The sequence below is a fragment of the Amblyomma americanum genome, chromosome 3, assembly GCF_052857255.1.
Source record: "Amblyomma americanum isolate KBUSLIRL-KWMA chromosome 3, ASM5285725v1, whole genome shotgun sequence".
NCBI lineage: Eukaryota > Metazoa > Arthropoda > Arachnida > Ixodida > Ixodidae > Amblyomma > Amblyomma americanum.
The window spans coordinates 147,190,942-147,214,379 of NC_135499.1; the positions used below are offsets into that span (position 1 = coordinate 147,190,942).

The 23,438-nt window shown below is 47.6% G+C and overlaps 2 protein-coding genes across 3 annotated transcripts in view; both read left to right on the forward strand.

Annotated features, from left to right (window-relative positions):
- LOC144125121 (uncharacterized) overlaps positions 1 to 23,438 on the forward strand; it is a 393,458-nt gene that overhangs the window by 241,650 nt on the left and 128,370 nt on the right. The window lies entirely within an intron of this gene.
- Positions 10,829 to 14,441, forward strand: LOC144125126 (V-type proton ATPase subunit E-like). The gene is made up of 3 exons (XM_077658232.1): positions 10,829 to 11,050; positions 11,861 to 12,148; positions 14,105 to 14,441. The coding sequence occupies exons 1-3, from the start codon at positions 10,961 to 10,963 to the stop codon at positions 14,417 to 14,419; spliced, it is 693 nt and encodes a 230-aa protein (XP_077514358.1). The 5' UTR covers positions 10,829 to 10,960; the 3' UTR covers positions 14,420 to 14,441.

Sequence of the window (23,438 nt, forward strand, 5' to 3'; positions counted from 1 at the left end):
AAGAAGCAATCTTACGAAGTTGTGCTTTGGATGTCGTCGTCTCCGGATAATTCGCTGGGGGACTGCCCTAGAAAGAGGACAACGAAACACGAAGATATGTCCACGAAGGACAGGCGAGAGGAAGTGCCATCGTTATTGCGTTTTTTTTTGTTTGTAGTCGTGCGTGCGCTTGTGATTTTGGCACTTTCTTTACCACTTCCGGGCTGTCTGGAACACCTCATAAAGTATTAAAGCTCGCAATATATATCTGAACTCGACACTCGAGCAGTATCAGGTTTCGCCGGCTCCTTTTATAAATCTGACGCATACTTACATATATCGAGGCCAAGACATAAGTGGGCTCAGATCACTCGCTGGGCGTCGTGCATCGCTCCTCAAAGCTGGAAACGCGATCCTGAGAAAAAGAACTAGCAGAGCACAAAGTGATAGAATGTAGACAAACCGCCAGGTCAAGAAACATGGGGATTGTACGCTTGCAGTTCTCGTTCGCTTGTGTTCTGTCTGAGGCAGATCTTTTTTATATTGATCTACTTACGAGTCGTGCACGGGCGCAAACTCAATCGGCGTCCCCATATACCGAATCCCTCGCTCCCTGTTCCGCGTCACCAGCGAGGAATCTTGCGTGGGCCGGGCAACTATGCTCGCGATTCAAGAGTTGAGGTTCGGGTCGCTTCCTGAGCTCGGTAACATTCTTTCGCCTGGACTGAACCGTGGAAAAGGCTCCATCCGTTCCCTTTGTTTCCCTGAAGTACTGAATTGGTCTAACCTTTTTGAAGTCATTGTTTCTTTTATTCAGTTTGGTTACGATTTCGGTCTTGATGCATACGTATGCCAACCGGGAAAAAGAAGGAGAATGAAGTAACTTGGGCAATACGACTGAGCCATTAAAGTTTAATTGCAGTACTCCCCGATAAATGACCCAGTTTACACGAAATGTAAGCAAGGCGATAAAGCCTTTGTTCTGCTGAAGCTTCAGTTTTTTTACGCAATTTTTTACGATTTAGGAGATGGAGATTAGGTTGCATAAATTTTCTATCTCTTCAGCCGGGCTCGGTTGACGTAAGCCTGTAAAGCGGCCCTAAATGAAATCAGGGTGGAGCCCGTAATCTCCTAAAGGGGTACGGTGACTTGGGGCTTGTCCGTGTTCGGAAGGTGGTACACCGCGGCCTCAAAAGCAGGTGCGATTGAATTTCACCTGCAGGGAGTCGCTGGGAGGAGTCATGCCCACTTGTAACCCAATGGGGCTCCCTAAAGACAGAAATGTCTCCGGGTCGTGCATTGGTAGTTTCACTGATGATGGCCAGGATTTATTTCTGTCTGTTACACCCAATCAGCTGCAAGGTTGAACAACCAGGTAAGGTTGAAATCTCCTGGCATAGATAAGACCAGGACGAGTTGCGACTTCCTGTAACCGAGCTGGGTTCGGATACAGGCCGTGACGACCCTGAGTGTAACGCTGAAAAAGGTCGTGCTCTCTAGTATCCAGTCGATTGGAGGCTACGCCAAAGGCTACTTGGGGTGAGAACGTTGTAAAACCATTTTTCAGGACGCGGAGCAGGAAGGCTCACACGCCGTGGCATGCTATAGGTATAGGCTGCTTCGGCTAAGTCTCAGGCCGATATTCGCTGGAGGTAAATTCTCGCTGACTATAAAGCAATCAGTGGTAGGGGCTTCCCTGTGCAACCCGAGCCCTTGGATCACTCTGGAGCATTGTCTGGATTTGTCCTCATTCCCCCTCCGGTAAACCAGAGCCACCTCTGGGAAACTCTGACGCCTCTGGGTGTCTCAGTACGCTGAGAGAGCGCGGACGAAGCGAAATCTTGAGTAATGCTTGCACCTTTGGTGTGTCTGTTAATGGTACCGCCGTAAGATCAAAGGGGTGTGGGACGAAACTCACACTCGGACTTCCGGTACGTAGATGGCATATCCTGGCTTGAGCAACCAGGGCAGGCGTCCAAGGCAGGAAGCTTAGTAAAAAGTGGGAGAACCTGACTCTCGCTTGAAGTGGGGCACGAAGAGAGCTCCCGCTATCAAGCGGCGCCTGGAAAAGGTGCGCGGCACGACAGGGAATTGCGTCCCTGCCTATCCGAAGCACATGACCTGACCCTGACATTCACAATGATAGGGCAGTAGTAGCCCAGTCCGCCGCGCTCGTCGAGAGGGCTTTCGGGCCCAAACATGACCCGACTTAAAAAGGCACAAGAGCACTCCCTAGCGTGGCGGTCCGCGATTGTATGAGACTCGCTCTTCGGAAGAGGCCTGGCCCCGTCCTACTCCATGTATGGTCGGGGATACATTGTGGCAGGATGTGTACTTCTTAATTGCTGATTGATTAGCGAAATCAAGTTCCATGTGTTTAAACACGTCAAATATATATCCCCGTTATGCATAAATTCGCATCACGTATATGCATATTCAGGAGTTGCAAGGAAAGGCATCATTTGGCGCTGAAATATTGCGTAATACTCGTCGTTCTTTTCAAACACTACTACTCATTTTTTCATACTCAAACTGTTGTATAACTTAAAAGGATCTGACGTATATCTCTCTTCTCTTCGACACATTCACATTCAAGCTATGAGAATAATGACGTGCAATAACCGGCATTTTCCAACATCCCTGCTGTACCATGATCTTGAAATACTTTGCATTCTCTATCTAGTCCAAGTTAACATTGTAGTATTTGGACATCACGTCATGAATGATCGCAACGTCCTGCGGTTTATTCACATGAACAATATTACTAACCCTAATGTTACAAGCTTTTCACCTGGTGGAAATTTTTTTACTTCCCAAAGTTCATACTAACTTCGGCATTCAAACGGTTGAATTTTATTTCATCAAACTCCGGAATCCTTTGCCGTATAATATGAAACTAGCATCGCACTTGTCATTCAAACATCAACTTAATACGTATATTTTTAATCATCCGTATACTAGCGTATTGTGAACTTGTATACCTCTTGCATTGTTTTGGTTCGGTTTATGAGGGTTTAACGTCCCAAAGCGACTCAGGCTATGAGGAACGCCATATTTAAGGACTTCGGAAAATTTCAACTACCCGGGGTTCTTTAACGTGCATTGACATCGTACAGTACATAAGCCTCAAGCATTTCTCCTCCATAAAAATACGACCTCCGCGGCCGGGACCGAACACGCGTTTTTCGGGTCAGCAGCCTAGTGCCATAACCACTTCGCCACAGCGGCAGCTTCTTGCATTGTTTTATTAAGCTGTGTTGTTTGGGCAAATATTATTACGCTTTTCTTTCACTTGGTGCCATCTTGCTAGTTATTACTGTCGCTAACAAATGTTATTAATTTGCCCATTTTTTATAAGAGGTCCGCCTACAGGAAAAATACTCAGGGACCTCTTGGCTACTAGAATATGCATTTATATCTTTCTGTGTACTTTTGAAACAAACCCGCGATTTCAAAGTTCAAACAGGTAGTTTCATGTCGATGATCTGATCCCCGAAATCACTGTCTTAGCCTAGAACCGTTTTTATTTTTTACCAATGCAGAGATTTTGCGCAGTGTTTTGTGGAGTCAACAACAAAACTCTTTGTTCTTTCGAGAGTTTCACGCTACGCTTCCACTCACAAGCCAGAAGCATGACGGTAAGCTTGCAGTGAGCCACCTAATGCTTGCCGCGTATAAGTTCGAACCATGACAGTGGAGGTGTTAAAGGAGCGGCCTTGCAGTTATGCAAAAGCTCCACAACTTGCATGTCCCGATCGCTGCGGTATCGTTGCTCTGTGGTGTCTGGCGCGGGCGCATAAGCGGCCAGGACCGGATCAAGCTCCAAAACCTATTAATGCGAAAGCATTACTTAGCTATGTCCCGTGTTTCGTGTCCGCAAAACTTATCCGCACGATTACGTCCTTCTGTGAAGATAAATGTGAAAAAGTTTGATTGTGTTAGATAGTACATGATGAGATCTTGTTGTGGGAAAAATTTGGTTGATGTGTTGCTAATAGTTAATTAAACACGACAATTATACCTAGACGTCACAATAGCCACTGACGTCGACATGACTCCTGGACGTCACCCGACGACGTCATGGTACGCGTACTGGCGTCGTCATAAATATCCGCATTAAAAAAAAGAAATAATAAATAAATAAATAAAAATAAAACATAACAAATTGTCAAATAAAAATAGAGGGAGACATAGAGGAAAGGGTAGACTTTCGCGTTGCCACTCTTAAGCAGACTGAAGTGCAATCCTGTAATTTTTTTCCTGCCGCCCTAGCCCTTGCTCATTCGAACGCCCAATACATCTCCAGCGACTCCAAAATCGCTCTGTCCAACTTTGCCAGGGGCAGGATTCACGCCCCTGCCTGGCAATTGTTGAACACCCGTACCCAAAATTTACCGCGCAAGGTAGAGAGAGCTCCAGTGGGTGCCAGCTCACTCTGGGAACCATGGAAACGAGGCTACCGATAAATCGGCCCGAGGTTTGATTTGCAGGGCTCAGGACAGCCTTGATCCAGAATTCTCGAGGGAGCGGGCGCACACCTTTGCGGAGCTCACGCAAATACCCCGTTTGGACCGTCGGACTTACCCTCCTCCCCACCCCTCTCTTACGCACTCCCAACAGATCCTCGTCAGACGCCTCCAGACCCGCTCTCTGTCATCCCCTCAGCTGTTATCGCACTATTGTGGCACGTACCCTGCATGCTCCCTATGCGGTGACCCCAACGCCACACTCCCCCACATCCTTTACGGCTGCCCTGCTGACCCTCCCCCGCGGGGACAGCACGCAATCTCGAGCTGGGAGGACTGGGAGGTCCTGCTCACCTCTGCAGACCCGACATCGCAGCTTGCTGCGGTAACTCGGGCTGCCGACGTCATGTCCCGACATGACCAACATGATGAAGTGCGGAACCGCGCAGTGGCCCACGGACCCAGCAGGGTCTAAAACTCACTTGCAGCAATAAATTTCTCCTGTCTGCCGCGGCTGTTTCGAAACTAGATGTTCTCAAAATTCAGACCGCCGCTTTTAAGGCTGCGACAATGTGGTTGGGTTGGGAGGGTGGAGAGGTCAGCGCACAATAGACGCAAAAATAACTGCCGCTTTAGTCAAGCCTGTGAAACGCAACCAACGCCACGTGTGATCCTGAAGCGACGGCGGACACCGCGGCGTTTAAAAAGACTTCATCTCGTACTTTGTGGAACGTCGCATGCAGTAGACGGACGCCAAAAGAAAAATTACAGGGTTGCATTTAAATCTGCTTAAGAGCACAAATGCGAAATCCTTTCTCTGTCCTCATTCGACCTTCATTTTTACATTTTCTGTTACTTTCTGTAATTTTGAAACGAAAAGCTTCACTACGCCAGCTTTTCGAGCTGTCAGTGGGACCGCAAGTTTAACCTTGAATGTAACTTGAGGTAAGTTTGGCCACAATTTTCACCTTGAATGTAGGTAGAGGTCAAAGCATGAGAAATGACGCCTGTCACATATCTCGTTGGACACTCGAACCGCGCCCGTAAGGCAAGGCAAATGAAATGAAAATTGATTTAAGGAGAGGAAATTAAGCCTGTCTCACATATCTCGGTCGACAACCGAATCGCGCCGCAATGGAAGGAAAGTGAAATAAACTTCGTTTTAAGGAAAGGAAATGACGCCTGTCTCCCAGGTAGTCGAAATCATTCCGGAGCCCCCCAATTCCGCGCCTATTTCTGCCTTTCTTCTTTCACTCCCTCCTTTATCCCTTCCTTTACGGCGCAGTTCAGGTGTCCGTCGAGATATGAGGAAGATACTGCGAAATTTTCGAAGAAAGCAAGATGTTTAATAAAAAATGCTTACTACTGTGCGTGCGTGTGCGTGCGTGCGTGCGTGTGTGTGTGTGTGTGTGTGTGTGTGTGTGTGTGTGTGTGTGTGTGTGTGTGTGTGTGTGTGTGTGTGTGTGTGTGTGTGTGTGTGTGTGTGTGTGTGTGTGTGTGTGTGTGTGTGTGTGTGTGTGTGTGTGTGTGTGTGTGTGTGTGTGTGTGTGTGTGTGTGTGTGTGTGTGTGTGTGTGTGTGTGTGTGTGTGTGTGTGTGTGTGTGTGTGTGTGTGTGTGTGTGTGTGTGTGTGTGTGTGTGTGTGTGTGTGTGTGTGTGTGTGTGTGTGTCATGACAGAGAGAAATATATTTATACTGCGCAGTATTATACGTCATATAGCGTTTTTTGCGCGAATCATTTTTGCCACTTAAATTTCGCCATTGATTAATGAAAAGACGACTAGGAGGCAACGAAAGCCTATTTGAGCACCGACTTAAGACAATGTAAACAGCGTTGGGCAAATAGTGTTTTGCAAGCATAGTTATGTAAACAGAGTTGCGTAAACGTAGTCATGTCAACTGAGTTATGTAAACAGCGTAACCATTGTCCGCATCTTCCTGGCTACCACTCATCGCTGTCGACAGTACGCGACAGCCTGTACAGCTCGTTCAGTCGAAAAGCCGTCGGCGTAGTACAGTCAGCACTGCATGTCGGAAATAATCGGGAGCTGCGTACGAAAAAAATCGTATCATGGTAATTTGTGGTTCTAGTGATTGATTATTAATTGGTGTGTGATAGGCGATGACGAGTTAATTAAATCATTGTAAATAATTCATCAATTGATTAATTAAAGAAATAAAAATGAAAAAATGGAAAGGGGGTTGAAGGGTGTCAAATGCTCAGAATGAAAAAGCCAATGCTCGATGATGCTAATTAAGAAAATTTAGAGTGCGTAATTGATTAAATAAATAATTGAAACATTTGAAAAAAATGAAAGATGCCTTCAAAGGTGTTTCCAACGGGGCAAAGCGTCGCGCCGATCGAACGATGGCGTTCCGTTCACTCCATGGCAGCGCATCAACACGCTGTCACGTTCCACTCTTAAAGGTGGAGCTTGAGCGTCCTCAAATTCTTATTTTATGTCATTATGTAACCACCTCGGTTATAATAATAATAATAATAATAATAATTGGTTTTGGGGGAAAGGAAATGGTGCAGTATCTGTCTCATATATCGTTGGACACCTGAACCGCGCAGTTCCATGGGAAGGAATAAAGGAGGGAGTGAAAGAAAGTAAGAATGAGGTGCCGTAGTGGAGGACTCCGGAATAAGTTCGACCACCTGGGGATCTTTAACGTGCACTGACATCGCACAGCACACGGGTGCCTTAGCGTTTTTCCTCCATAAAAACGCAGCCTCCGCGGTCGGGTTCGAACCCGGGAACTCCGGATCAGTAGTCGAGCGCCCTAACCACTGAGCCACCGCGGCGGGTCCACCTCGGTTACCATGGAAAACATTTGGAAGCCGACATCTTGGATTTTATGCGTGGATAATGATCATAATAATTGGTTTTTTGGGAAAGGAAATGGCGCAGTATCTGTCTCATATATCGTTGGACACCTGAACCGCGCCGTAAGGGAAGGAATAATGGAGGGATTGAAAGAAGAAAGGGAGAGAGGTGCCGTAGTGGAGGGATCCGGAATAATTTCGACCACCTGGGGATCTTTAACGTGCACTGACATCACACAGCACACGGGCGCCTTAGCGCTTTGCCTCCATAAAAACGCAGCCGCCGCGGTCGGGTTCGAACCCGGGAACTCCGGATCAGTATCCGTGGAAAATTGAAATTTGCTTTTTTTGGGAAAAGGAAATGGAATCAGCATAACTCAGCGGCTCAAAGCGCGACCAGTAGAGCTCACTCTATAAAATTCCCATGAGAAACTGCAGCCGAGTACAAAGCTGATAAAAATAAACAGCAATAAAGTAAACAATGAATGGACGCTTTCCAAATCAAAAAGATTGTGAAAATTATGAATTTTAACCGTAAAAAAATTGTGAACCCGTGATATAAGAATTGTAAAGATAAGAAATTGTAGATAACAATCGGTTTGTAAAATTGTCTCCTTCAACGCAACAACGAACTCACCTTTCTACAACAAAAAAAAAAAATTCCATGACAGAAATCTGTCGTATAAAACTGCAGGACGCTTAAGCTTGAGCGGAACGCAACAGCGTGTTGCAGCGCTGACGGTCCAAGGAACGCCATCGCGCGTTCGACGCCGGCGCGACGATCTATGTTAGGTGTATTAACGCTCGATTCTGAAGCGAAAAGCTTCACTACGCTATAGGGAGGGAACGGTGTGAGCATGGAATTGTCGCCAAGTCGTCTGTTGTTGTCCTGTCAGCGATGTGTGTGGTGGGGGGGGGGGGGGGGTAAAGTAGACGTTCTTTGCGGTAGTGTAGCGCGATGTCGTTATATGTGATCAGCCGGTCTCTCGGTCTGCCTGGGTCTTCGGTACACGCCACTCGGTTGACGTACGCACGAGCAGCGGAATGGGCCGCTTTGTTACCGGGATTCCCCGGATGGGCCTGTACACAGACTATTTAGATGGGGCGAGGTGGTTGGGAGCGAGAATTTTATAGGCCGCAGCATGTATCCGCCCGCGGGCAAAATTTTGAGTAGCTGTTTTGGAATCTCTCAGGATAAGAGTGGCAGTGGAAGACAATATCGCTAGCCCGACGGCTGCTTCTTCGGCTTCTATCGGGGCGTTCGCCCTGATAGAGCCCGATGTCCAGTGTAGTGTTTTTCTGCTAATCATACCCCAAAATGTCCTCTCTGTGGGGTCCCACCGGCCCAATGGGCCCTCGCAGACTCAGTGGGGTGGGAGGTCGAGGTCTCTAGCTCCGACTCGGCATCGCCACTGAGGCTGGTGCAATGGGCGCAGAAGGTCGCCGTCAGATGCGGGCTGCCGGCCACCACCCACGACCAGGAGCCAGCCCACCTCTGAAACTGTGAACTATAAGGGCTCCGCCAACAATAAAGCTTTTCACCACCAACACCGTCACTACGCTAGGTAAAGCAGTCCTCGCGTAGGCTGGAGAATGACCTTGTACGACCTTCAACCCAACCATGTTTATCCCTTCCAGACGGCGTGGTTCGGGTGTCCACCGAAATATGTGACTTACTGGGCCATTTCCTTTTAATGGTTTTTTTGGGGGGGAAGGAAATGGCGCATCATCTGTCGCATATATCGTTGGACACCTGAACCTCGCAGTAAGGGAAGGGGTAAAGGAGGGAGTGAAAGAAGAAAGGAAGAAAGAGGTGCCGTAGTGAATATCTCCGGAATAATTACGAGCACCTGCTGATCTTTAACGTGCACTGACATCGCACAACACACGGGCGCCTTTTGCGTTTCACCTCCACCGAAACGCCACCGCCGCGGTCGCGTTCGCACACGTGAGCTCCAGACAAGTAGCCGAGCGCCCTAACCACTGAGCCAACGCGGCGGGTGGGAAGGAAGGCGCATAACTGGCTCCCTGTGTTAGTGGACGCTTCAATCGCGCTTTGAGGTACGTGGCGGTGGTTAGAGAAATGGCTGCATGCGTTAGCGCTTACAACGTTGTGGCAGACACGCGGCACTGCAGACATAGGCCTCAGCGTTCATTGGGTAACCAACCTCTCGTGATCAACCATTAATTTAACTGCCACCTGCCAGGGTGGCAAGGTGGGCGCACTGCATATCCAGTGTGCGGAACGCACTCAAAGTTACAGACACAGAGCCTCGTCTAGTCGTTGCCCGATACACCACAGCTTTCGCTCTCTAACCAGGTTCAGCAGTAGTTAAACCGCAGCTAATTTTACAGCGAAGCTGTATACCTCTGCCGTCCAAGGAAATTTCCTTGTCGTCGTCGTCGTCATAGGCACAAAACGTCAGGCAAATAATTGAATGCTACTCCGAGTGGCAAAGTACTTATCACAGAAATCGTATATCATACTGATCAAAATGCAAGATACTGCCAGATACAGATACTGCGTCATTTCCTTTCCCCAGAAACCAATTAAAAAATTTAAAAAATTCTCTTATGACGTTTCTCGATTTCGTCGGGCCTGCTACCAGCTCCTCTCGGAGTGAAATTTTCTGTCCGAGAAATTCAAGATGTCAGCCCCCATAGTAATCGATATAGCAACCCAAATGGTGATTGATTGTTGACGTCATTAAAATATCGAATTGGTTATTGATTCGTGACGCCACTGACCTATCCAATTAGTGATTGATTGGCGACGTCACTTATAAATCCAAGATACCAGATTAGTATTTCCATTGGTGTACCTCAGTTTAATCTCATTTATTTCAATTCTAGTAAACCAAAGAGCTAATGTAACCCCCCGCGGTGTCTCAGTGGTTAGGGCGCTCGGCTACTCATCCGGAGTTCAAACGTGGTCGGGTTCAAACCCGACCGCGGCGGCTGCGTTTCGATGGAGGCGAAACGCTAAAGGAGCCCGTGTGCTGTGCGATGTCAGTGCACGTTGAAGATCCCCAGGTGGTCGAAGTTATTCCTCAGCCCTCCACTACGGCACCTCTTTCTTCTTTCACTCCCTCCTTTATCCCTTCCCTTCCGGCGCGGTTCAGGTGTCCGCCGATAACTGCGCCATTTCCTTTCTCCAAAAACCTATTATTATTATTATTATTATTATTATTATTATTATTATTATTATTATTATTATTATTATTATTATTATTATTATTATTATTATTATTAAACAACTAACGCTCGTTACTTAGACTTCCAGACGGTGGCGGCATCTTTTTTCCATTTCGTCTTGTTATAGCGCTGCTCCGAAAGCGTCTATTTGATAAAGTGAACACAACCATATATTATAAATATCGTCTACTGGTCTCAATATTCGACTAAGTTCCGAGTGGAGGCGTCACCTGTCCCTTTTTCCAGTGATTATAGTAGAGAAACGCCGGAGAAATGCCAAAACATAAATTCTAGGCACTATACCATAAACGGCGAAGAAAGACGAAGAGCCTCAAATCCAATCCAATCCAAGGAGCGTCACCGCCGCACGAGGCGAAGAAGAAGAGGTGAAGACTGCACGACAGCCGAGGGAACGCGGTGTGGTAGATTGGGCGCGTTTTAAACGTCAAGGACGCCTTTAGATTGCGGAGCACCTCGTGGTCCTCTCCGAGATGGCTGGAAGACCTGGCCCCAGCGACATCGACGTCTCCAAACCGATCAAGCACATGCTGGCCTTCATCGAACAAGAGGCCAACGAGAAGGTATGCATGCACGGACGCCGCGATATGCTCTGCCCTTCACTGTTTCTTGGCGCTCTGAGGACAGGTATGACGTAGGCCCGAGCACGACAAGGAGAGCGCACATTGTAGTACTTTAGCGGTGAAACGATCGACGGAGGTACTTGGCGGTAAATTATTGTGCCCATTCAGTTACGTGATTAATGCCGTTGGCTACATTCTCTCGAGGCTTCACAAAGGACCTGTCAGCAGGAATGTTGTCGAATGCAAGGAGCCAGGAGTGACTAAAGCCCTAGGTTTATGTTTAAAGGCACCGCGAGGCCTGCCATATTTCACAAGACTTTCGATACTCGATGGATTCGTCTTGCGCAAGAGATGTATCTGCCCGAAAGTGTGAGGGTGAAAGTGCAGTCACTTAGCTCCTTAGCTTTCTAATCTCCAACACGTTTCGAAACCAATGCAAAGGACAGAGTCTAAACTCTTCACTCTTTCGCTGTTTATTATTGATGCTGCCGACGCACTCTGTGGTCTGACGAAGCAGTAACGCACGAGAGCAGCACACGCCATTAGTTGTACGCAACTGCGAGGCGTCAGTGCTATGTGATGTGTGCGAGATTTAAACGGCTCGAGCTTGTGTACTGGAAGCTACCTACTCTCGTAAATACCTCTCCCCGAACAAGTAACCCGAAGAGCGTATACTGCTTCTACACCACATTCAGGTGTTTTTCCTCCGTTCCTGGCATGCAAAAGAAAAACGCAGGAAGGAGACGCGCGCACCGGCGTAGGGTATTTGTGGTGAGTGACGCCCTCTTCTTCCACGGGGTGTCATGCAAGGTGCAAGAGATCGACGCCAAGGCCGAGGAGGAGTTCAACACGGAGAAGGGCCGGCTGGTGCAGGAGCAGCGCATCCTCATCATGGACTCGTACGACAAGCGGGAGAAGCAGGTGGAGCGCCAGCGCAAGATCCAGAGCTCGCACGTGAAGAACGCGGCCCGGCTGCGCCTGCTGAGCGCCATGAACGAGCACGTGGTCGCGGTGCTGCGCGAGGCCAGGGCCGGCCTGGAACACCTGGCTGCGAGCGAGAAGCGCTACAAGCCGCTGCTCGAGAACCTCGTCCTCGAGGTACTATTGCGCACTGCCTGGAGGGAGGGTTGGGGATAGGTGTGGGCGTCGCGTGTACGGAGCTCGAATGAGTGCAGACCGCTTCAAAAACCGATTAACCTCGTCGAGTCACCTGGTGCAGTCTCCTGGTGTCATCCAAGCCATGCCGTACCCTGCCGGTTGCGCGCGCGCGCGCGTGTGTGTGTGCCTGTGTTTGTGTTTGTGCTTGTGTGTGTATGTATGCGTGTGTGCGTGTGCGCGTGCGTGCTTGTGTGTGTGTGTGTGTGTGCGCGTGTGCGTGTGCGTGTGCGTGTGTGTGTGTGTGTGTGTGTGTGTGTGTGTGTGTGTGTGTGTGTGTGTGTGTGTGTGTGTGTGTGTGTGTGTGTGTGTGTGTGTGTGTGTGTGTGTGTGTGTGTGTGTGTGTGTGTACGCGCGCGCGCGTGTGCGAAGAAAGTATGCAACAGCTCGGTGGCCTATAGTGGTAGGACATGGACCGCGCATTCCGTCAAACGCTTTGCAACGCCTCTCGGACGCCACACGTAGCAACGTAGTTAGGGTGCGTGTGCCCGCAAACATGCGGCAGGTTATTCCTTGTCTCGCTATTTCCTTCTCATTGTTCTATGTTGCTTTGGTGTGCGTCTATTGTTAACAATGTCGCTGTCCGCTTTATCGGTTTTTCTTGCTTTTTTTACTTTGCCAGTATGCTGTATTTATGCGTTTTTTTTTCATTGTTACCAGTAACACACATTTTTGGCGATTTTTATTTGTATTGCAAGCCATTCGATTTTCTTTCATGTAATCATTCCTACCTGAACTGCCAAGGGGCAGCCGGCCGTATCAAATAAATGAACACGTACTAGAGACACTGCCCACAAACGCGGCTCCAGAAAATATCCGCAGGTGTTTGTGCCCAAACATTTCATAGACAAAAAGGTAAAAACGTTTACGCAGTGCTGCGTAATGCCAGAACCGCAGACAGCAGTGTAGCCTGCCCACAATGATGACGTTTCACACTTGATTCGTAGTATAGCGCCAGGCATGAGAGTCCTCGCTCTCCCGAAGCCACAGAGAGAGAGAGAGAGAGAGAGCGTACTCGTCGGGACTACAGGCAGTTATAAGGAAAGGCACGGTAGCAGACTTGCAGCGGTTGGGCATCTGCAGCTTTTCGAGCAGGAAGGCATTAAGGAATGGGAAAAAGAAGGAGAGATTAAAAAAGCAATCTAACGTTAGCGCCAGCTATCGCTTTATTTCGTGATTTACGCAGCAAGCCTAAACGTTGTACTTTCATAATGCTTGGTAATTTTATCTGAGGCAAACAAATGTGTGCCAAAGCGTAACATTAGGTTTTCTTCGGACGTGAGCTGCAGAGATGAGCAGATTTGCTGCCATTTCGCTACAGTGCTATTTCCAGTGACATTCTTCCTACTGTTGGCAGCAGGACTCTAAGCAGCGTTTTATTGTTGTTTTTGCTTTTGCTGCTGCTACTGCTGCTGCTGTTGTTACAAGCGTGTTGTCAAGGTATCATTCTAATCGTCATGGCTTGTGGAACCTTATGTTCTCGTGAATATAGAAACACCTTCGCTTGTCGTTCGCACCTAGAAAATGGCCTCAGAAAAAAGTAGGCTCTTGGTCTTCAGGCCCCGATGCTAAGGCCCTTTTATTCTTTAGAGAGGCCTTAACTGTTACGTCTTAAAAGCAAGCCCCATGGCCTGAAGACTTCTGATCAATTCTGTGAACGGGCAGCTTACCATTATAATTCTGGCCATATATATATATATATATATATATATATATATATATATATATATATATATATATATATATATATATATATATATATATATATATATATATATATATATATATATATATATATATATATATATATATATATATATCCATCCTTCCGAGAAGCGCCATAATACTCGTAACAGATCTCATTTATACACACAAACGCGCTCGCTCCCCAACCGTCAGGGCCTGCTCATAGCCCTAGAGAAGGAGGTGATGGTGATTTGCCGCAAGAAGGACGTCGGCCTCGTGAAGTCTGTGCTGGACGGCGCGGCCAAGCAGTTCAAGCAGAGGACCAAGCTGGAGGTCGCGATGTCCGTGGAGACGAAGAACTTCCTGCCCGAGAACTCCTACGGCGGCGTGGTGCTGGCCACGAACAAGGGGCGCATCCTGGTGTCGAACACGCTCGAGAGTCGCCTCGAGCTCATCTCGCAGCGCATGCAGCCCCAGATCAGGACGGGCCTGTTCGGGAAGAACCCGCGTCGCAAGTTCTTCGACTAGGGACGCCCCCCCGCCATCAATGCTCGCATTCACTGTCTGTGCGGCGGCTGGAGGTCGCTTCGTGAAATAAAGCTGCCCTATTCGATATGACTCGAGGCTGGCAATTAGTTACGGACAACGCAGCGAGCAGTGGAGAGGAAAAGGATAGGAATAACGGTAAGACACGGCGAGAGGGCAGGGCGAGTTCAATAGGACGTTCTTGTGGTCTAGTTTGTTCATTTGAATAAAAGGTTTGGTTTATGGTTCATTGGGGTTTAACGACCCAAAGCGACTCTGGCTGTGAGGGACGCCGTAGTGAAGGGCTCCGGAAATTTCGACAACCTGGGGTTCTTTAACGTGCACTGACGTAGTCTCATTGCATTAAGTTTAAGAACAAACGAGTTAGTATCCTAGCTGAAATTAAGAACAGCAAATGGACATGTGCACGTCGTGCAATGCTGAGAACAGACAAGTGATGCTCCCGTATGTCAATAAGTGACCATCATAGAATGCCAACGTAGCAGGGGATGGCAGGAAAACAGATGGGGAGATATTGAGGTTTGCTGATATTCAGCGCATGGTAGAAGCCACTGTCGTGCAGTGGACGCAAGTTGGCTCATGATGATGATGACGTGGCTTGTGCAAAAACGACCCTGCGGAGCGACACCCGCGAACCGCCAGTAGATGTAAGCAACTTGAAAATATTGAACTTTGGCGTTTCAACGCAATAGTGTCAGCTTTAAGGCTCATCGTTTAGTGGATTGTTGGTGGTGGTTGTGATAAAAATTCATTGTCATAAAGACAATGAGGGTGAGAGGTCAGGGGTCATCTTGAGAGATCTTGCGTGGGCCCTCACAACGGTGTCACAGGTGGCGGGAAGTCCATGCTTGCGGGCGACCTCTAGTGTCCAGCTCACTGTCCGAAGTTGTGTCTTCAGATCCGAGCTGAGTAACGTAGTCACTCACTGGTTTTGGCTTGAGTTGGAGCCTATATGAGCCCTTAAGGCGCTCATATAGTATGTGATTTAGATTGGCTTTAGAACAATTGCATAAATTACAGCAGGACTGATATTGCACGGGGTACTTGAGGGAATATATATAGGGATTCGGGAAGGCATGAGTTTGCAATTTCCTCCAAGCAAATTTCTCCTATTTGGCTAGGGATTCATGCGCGAGAGGGGGAGGGGGGGGGATATTTTAATGTTTCATTCCGGCAATGGAGTGCGATATCATCATATGTGACGACGAATCCTCGGGCATGGCTGCGGGCATCCGTGTTTCCCAGCAGGGAGAAGTGGGCAGGGACCCATATGATGTGGATTATCTGTTTTAGTGGTTTAGGTTCAGCTAGGATGGCCAAAGGTGGTGTGTGAATTCTTCTTTTAACGAAATTTGGGACTGCAAATTTTAATCGCTAAGAATGCTTTTCCCCTTCGTGTTCGCGATTACGAGTGCAATGGCTGTCTCCTCAGCTTCTACTGCTTGAGTGGTTTTAGTGATGGTAGACATTGAGATGGGAGAGCCTTGAATGTCTACGACAGCAAGTGCAAAAGCTCCTTGTCAGAAGAATGGACATGTCAGAAGAATGGACCATTGCCTTTGATATTTCGATAACAGTATCTTACAGTTTTGGTTTGGGTTTGATTTGGTTTTGAGGAAAGGAAATAACTGTCTCACGTAACTCGGTGGACACCCGAACCGGGCCGCAAGGGAAAGGGATAAAGTTCGAACTGAAAGAAGAAAGAAAGTGGTGCTGTAGTGGAGGTATCCGGAATAATTTCTACATCCTGAGGATATTTAACGTGCACTGACATTGCACAGCACACGGGCGCCTTTTGCGTTTCACTTCCATCGAAACGCGGCAGGCGCCCGTGTGCTGTGCGATGTCAGTGCACGTTAAGTTCTCCAGGTGGTCAAAATTATTCCAATTTTCAGAATTTTTGTCCGAGAATGTTAGACATGAGTACGAAATGTTCTAGCTGTGCAATCTCTGAACGTTGAAATGCCAAATTTTAAAACGTCGAAAGCATTTTTGAGGCAAAGGTGAAACTGTCGCGTTGATCGCACGGCTCAGAAAGAACATCAGTGGAGCGTCACGGGAAAGCGCATTGAGAATGCGTTGCGTGAAGAATGAAAACGAAGATAATTTCACTACGTATTATAATTTATAACCCTAGTTTTTTAGAGCGTTAGCTTTACTGGTCGCTTTTCGAGGCTCCGAGTTAGGCTGATTCCACAGATAGAATCCAAGATGGCGGTCACCATAGCAACGACATTGTATTGGAGCGCTGAGCTCTACTTCTCGCGTTCCGGGTCTTAGCGTTGTGTGTTGTAACGCAAATCGTAACTCAGTGGTTATCATAGAATAAAATAATAACAGGAGGAAAAGTTGTGCCTGAGCACCGCAACTGGAAACCGGACTGTGCCGATCCTGTATATGTATTCCTATCTGCCAGGCGTCAAAGCCGGGCCAATTAGTACCGAAATTCGTGTCAAACCTGCGGCCCAACAGTATGCCGCAGAATGTTCACATGGTGTCATAAGATTCAGAGTTCCGTGCAACATAAACTCTCTAGTTAAGTTAGAGCCTAGCTCGCATGTCTTTACGAATCTTCAATGAACATTATGGCTCAACCGTTTGTCGCAGAGTGTTCGGGGTGGCGGCATACGATTTCGCAGTTTCGTGCAGCATAAACTTACTAGTTAAGTTAGAGTCGAGCTTCCGGCAGGGATTCGAACCGGCGACCTATATGCAAGGTGTGTTAACGCTCGATATTCGATCGCTGCCTCGGGGTCATTAATTTGTTTTTAAGTTGAAAAGGGGGGGGGGGAGGGGGGAGGCTGAAGCTGTAGGCTTTTCTTTCCGACTCCTTCATACTGTGAGCACGAGCATCCCGAATATAATGAGAATAATTCGTAGCGATGCTTGCTTGTGCAAATGTAACGAACGTGCGTGGTCGAATGCGTATGCACTCTTGTCGCGGTAAGAGCTCCGTATCCTCCGTCCATTAGTTTCATATGCAATCCTTTCAAGTGACTTCGTATGGAACGGTATTGGTGAGCGAATTTGAACAACGCCCGCGTCCGTGCTGAAATTGTAACTGGCAGTCCTTTGGCATTTCAGATGGTTAAAACGAAAGGAAGGGAACAGAGGGCTCCATAGTAGGAAGGCACGAACCGATCAATATGCGTGTTAGCTCCAATATGCACGTACACCGGAAAACATCTCAAACCGTGTAAGTGTCTTTTTGCGATACCAATGCGACAAAAGGTTGAAGTTCTTGCATCCAACAAGGCATCGCGACTTTTTATTTTCAAGAAGCAGAAAACTAACGCCGCTGTGGAGTAAGGGATTTTGAAAGGCATGTGTTCTTGCAAGGGCAGAATGCCATAGGTCGACACGCAAGCTTGCAGACGATCACAGGGTTATATTTTATCGAACAGTGTGAATTAAGGGAGTTGCAGAATTGTTTGACAAAAGCGCAAAAGGAAGCGTTATCCCACAAGGCGCAGGATCTTTCCTAATAAGCTAACGGGCATTGCAATATAGCGCAACACGTCACGTGCAGTGCAGTGCAGTGCAGTGCAGTGCAGTGCAGTGCAGTGCGAAGCAGAGCAGAGCAGAGCAGTTCAGTTCAGTTCAGTGTTGTGCAGTGCATGCTGTGCAGTGCTGTGCAGAGCACTGTCGTTCTCGGATATATAAACTGTTCCCAGCCGTTCTAATTGCGCAATTCTTTTCTGTCTTCTTCAAGCTTTTAACATATTTTGTTAAAATTGCAACATATTCCAAAGGATGCCCATTATACCTTTATTTACTGTTCGGCAAAAACTGCTCACTTTGTCTCGCACCTCTTCCTAGATGAACCCGCGAACCAGCGTTACGGGCTCACCACGTCAATACTCGCTCGCACTTTGAATCAGCTGAGGATGTTACCAGCTCTTCACGGTTAGTGCTCTGTACACGCAGTGATACCGTCAATTACCCGAATATTTCTCCTTCACGCAATGCCTACATTGATTGATTAATTGATTGATTTTTTCGCGCTAAAGAAACGCTTCGAAGTGGAAGGTATGCAGTTGTGGTGTTGCGCCCCGGATTACATCTTCGGCCACCTTAAGTGGCGGAGTGCTTGGCTTGTAGCACTCTGGCACGGGTCGTCCCGGTATTGCGCTGCCTCCGGGATCGGCCCGGGGCATATCAGCGCGCGCCTTTTCTTTCTATCTTTGCTCTCCTATCCTTTAACTCTCCTACTTTCATGAATTAGAGAAAACCTAGCGCCAAAACCATGCAAACAACAAGGACGAACGACGACGAGACACAAGCGCTAATTCAGTTGTGAGTTTGCGCTTGTGTCTCGTCGTCGTTCGTCCTTGTGGTTTTCATGGTTTTGGCGCTAGGTTTTCTCTAAATCAAGTATGCACCAACTAGCCCAAAAAGAGGTGTTAAGAGAGAGAAAAAAACTTTACTGGCGCCAAAAATTGGTCGATTCAGCGGGACCCGGGTGTCTTCATGTTGAAGTTCCGAGTCTTCCAGGGGTGGTGCCCTTATTTCAGGGCCCCACTGAATCTTGCCACCTCATACGCATGCTGGACCAGTCCTTTTTGGACCACCAGCACGCTGCTGGTGAGCAGGCTCTCCCACTGTTCCGCATTGGGCTCTTTTAGTTTATGGAATGAATAATTGTTTTTACACTGCCATGTAATATGGTATAAAGTGGGGGTGGCTCCACACCACTTGCATGTGTCCGCGTACTGGTTCGGAAACATTTTGTGAAGTATGTGTAAGTTATGAAAGCTTCCTGTTAAAATTAAACTCCTACTTTCAGCACGCGGCAGCGAGCGTGGCTCGGCTTGATCCGGTAGGCAGGCCCGTGCAGTTTTCTTTTCCTACTTCCTTTCAGCAACAGCGGCAGTTCTTCAGCGTGAGCCGCGATATCAGTGTGCGAGCTCAACTGAAGTATGACCGGCGGAGCCAGATCAAGCTCGCGAACTCGTGTTCGGCAGCTGAATGCTGCATAGCCGCTGGCTCAGCCACCACGTCGAGTGAAACGATACTATTGACAAATTCAGCTACATGGAGCGAACAGCGCATCTAGGACATGCGCCAAGTTTTCGAACGCACGTGTGCGTCCAGAAAAATCGATGACATCGACCAGGGGAGCTCGGGCATTGAGAAAGGACGATCACAGTACAAACGGAACGTACCGAACAAAGCCCACAATCTTGATTCCCTTTCGCCGCATAAATGTGCCTATTAATACACCTCTGAACCGAAGCGACTGCACGCGTTGACATCTGCCCGAGAATGGAAGCATCAAATAACGACAAAAACAATTGCCTGAAAATATTCTACGCTGGCGAACGTATCGAGTGGCAAGATTGCCATCCCCATTTGCAGCGGTTTGGCTTGCCGGCGGTATACAGATCGATCCGCCGCGCACAGATTTTACCTCGCCAACCTAGGGCTGGTATTTCGGTTTACTCTGCTGACAAAGACGCACGCGTCGGTTGACTATTGACGTAGCACAAATACGGGCGCTGTCGCGTGCTTTTCGGCGCGAACGTCTCTGCTCAGCCACACTTACCTGAACCAACTTTAATTCGTTTTACTTCTTCGTCTATGACAACAAAAGCGCTTTAAATTCGGGGCGTCGAAAGTTTCAACACCGGTAGAGCTCCAATAAAAGCACGGAAAACAAGGAGGCCAGTAAATCTTGACTAAAAAAAGTGCTTGGAGTGCTTTTAGTAGCTAAGAATAAACCGTAAGCGCAGATCGCTTTACGCCCGACGGTTCGTAGTTTCGCAACCCGCGAACAACGTTGCATGTAGCGCTACGCAGTAACTACAGCCTGGCCCTTGCTGCGGCACGCCCAATGCAACGCAAATGTGGGTCGTTTTGGAGAATAACAAGGCTCACTGTTCCATTGTAGCTGCTTAATACACAGTTTATATTCCAATTTATAAAACACTAGCATGCACTTTTTACTTGCATAGGCGAGCCGTAGTAATACCGGCTTCCTGACACGACTCGAGATATTCACCTTTCGAGTGATGGTATTGAATATACAGGTATGCTATGTGAACTACGGCAAAATGAGTTCGTATACTCCATGTTACGCCTAAGCCATTCACGTCGTTGAATGCAGCAAGCCTTCCGTCGCTGCTAGTGGGAAAACATGTGGGCGATTGGCGCTCACACGAGCCCTGCAGTAGCAGCAAGAACGCTTTCCTACAGGTAAAGACTTCACCTCGACTTCATGCACTGTTAAGCTAACGTTGTGATGACAATGCGCGCGAAATGAATATTATCTACCCCACTATTTGTCGCGGGTGCTGGAGGACACGAAGGTGAACACATATCAATATTAAGACATTTATTGGTCCCAACATATACTCACTGGGCTCAAGAAAGAGATGGGTATGTTTGTGTAGGGAATAAGTAGGGAGGGGGAGAGGCAGACGGCGTAAAAGATGCTCTCAGAGCAAAACTACATGGTCTCATATTTTAAAGCATTCAGATGAAATTAACATCTTTTTTTTTCTCGCGGCCTTCCATAGCGGTGGTGAGATTAACGGGGCATACGTTTCAAAATGGCAGAGCGTTGAAACGCTGGCGATGAAGACTAGAAACATTTATTCTGTTTTCTTTCCACGTAGTCATTCAGTTTCTCTGAAAATCTATTCGCCTTTCGATCATCTACTATGACATCGACGAAATTTCACGAACTCTCACACTGTAGATGGATATCGCAGCCACGTTTAATTAAGAGTGGTCGCGTAGCAATCTTAGATACGCGATTAGTGTTCGTTAGGTCTGTGGCAGTTGAAGGCGTCTCGATAGTGTGACAGCAAACGACTGTTCCGTAGAGAAAATAATTGATGGCTACGTTTAAATGCAAGATTTATAACAGATTCTAACCAAGTGTAAGTACCTACCACGGTTTAAGATCACCCTCTTGAGGTGATCGAAGTCACAGACTTTCGTGTGACATCCACAATCAATTTACTGGAGCGCTTTAAGGCTTCTTTTAGGGCCGCAGGAGGGGGGGGGGGGGGGGGATATTTTAAACCGAGTTGACAAACACAACACATTTTTGTTGCCACAGCAGATTTTTCGCAATATTTCGGCTATTGACTCGTAGTACCAACAGAAAAATTTGTAGCAACAACACATTGCCTATAGTATTGTGGTGTTGCTTTTAGTAGCGAATTAACTGCATAAAAGTAGTACAAAAATACTGCGGTACTAAAGAAAAAAATACTACAGTACTACAGAAAAATATTTCGTCCGGACAAAAAGACAAAACATTTCGTCGTATTCTGGGCACGATTCTGTCGTGCTTTTCGACTGATGAGACGCAACGTTATGAACATACCCCTATTTATTTTTCGCCACAAGGGGCTTAGCGTGCTCGAAACACTTCTGCAAAATGGTCAACAGAAAAGGTCGTTGCCGAAAAATATCCCGTTCGCTCTTGTTCGTACATGTATGAAGCTTAAAAGCTCTCTGAATTGCTTCAATATAGCCTGCACGTCTGTCAGGATTCCGAGTAAGGAGGCAACAAATAACAAAGGAACAGACATACTCGGAGAAAATGCGCACGCTGAGAAACGTCTTCGTGCAGATCAGTCGGTTGGGATTCGCCGTACTTCGGAGCAAAATTACAGGTCAGAAACGGGCAGAGGTATTTTAATGGTGCACACGCGGTAACAATGGGGTATTTTAGCGAGAAAAGCAGCACTCGTTGCCGTCTAGAAGAAAAATAAACTTAAGAAACTCGTAGAAAATCGACGGCAGTTTTATCAGCGATTCAGGAAGAAAATCGCGTCCTTTACCTGACCGCCTTTTCTTTCCTCATTGCGTGGTGTACAAAAGGTATGAAGGAATAAGAAACGCTCTGGGAGGTTCTCAGAAACCAGGCGGACATGCCGTAGAGTCACGCACACATACTTCAGCCAGCAGCCATCAATTTGAGCGGTGATCAGAGGGAGACGTATGACCAGTGAATTATACGTCTGAACACAGAGCAAGAAAACAAAACATGTAGCAAAAATAAGACAAAGGCGGTAACCCTGCGTTCATTACTTGAGGTCTAGTTTGCTTCGTTGTTCTTGGAATCAAAGCGCAGCCGTTGTGTAGCGAACGAATGCCGTCATTTATTTTCCCAACCCTCCCCCCCCCCCCCCCCCAATCTCCATCACCGACATTTTTTTTTCACTTGTGCTTTTTGAAATGATGGACGCAGAACAGGGCTGACTGGATGGGGGGGGGGGGGGGGGGGGGCACTTCCGTGCACCTCTTGTCTCTAACTGAAGCTCGTTCACCCAAGTTCATTCATGCTTGCGTTGAAGAGGTCTCGAGGCATCTTGAATTCCTTAAGGTGTTCCTTTCTCTCTCGTGATGCATGAAAAGGAATTCGCAAAGGTACGCTAAATCCAATTCAGCACTCAGCGACGGGAGTGTGCTTGTTCCCATCCACGGCGTCGACTGCCAGCGACCTTCGATGACCAGAACAATTGGTTTTTTGGGAGGGAAAGGAAATGGCGCAGTATCTGTCTCATCTATCGGCGGACACCTGAGCCGCGCCGTTAAGGGAAGGGATAAAGGAGGGAGTGAAAGAAGAAAGGAAGAAAGAGATGCCGTAGTGGAGGGGTCCGGAATAATTTCGACCACCTGGGGTTCTTTAACGTGCACTGACATCGCACAGCACACTTCGATGACCACTGCCATGGAAATTCAAAGATGCTGCACTGTGCTGGTTCGACCGATGCATGCGCGAGCAGCAGTTGCGTTTTATTCCAGCTTTTAAACACGCAACCATGTTGCAGACTTCTCCTCGTGTTATGTTTCAATCTCAAAAAAACCTTCACCGCGAGCCTTGAATTTCTCATGGCGTGATGAAACGTGACGCGAGATTCCCCAGAAGCGGCATGGCTGTGTGCGGTCGTGTACTGCTTTCCAGGAACTTACTATTTTTTGTCGTGTGGCGGGTGACCTGATGTTCCGCCTTCTATATGTGGCATATTCATTCTTTATATTC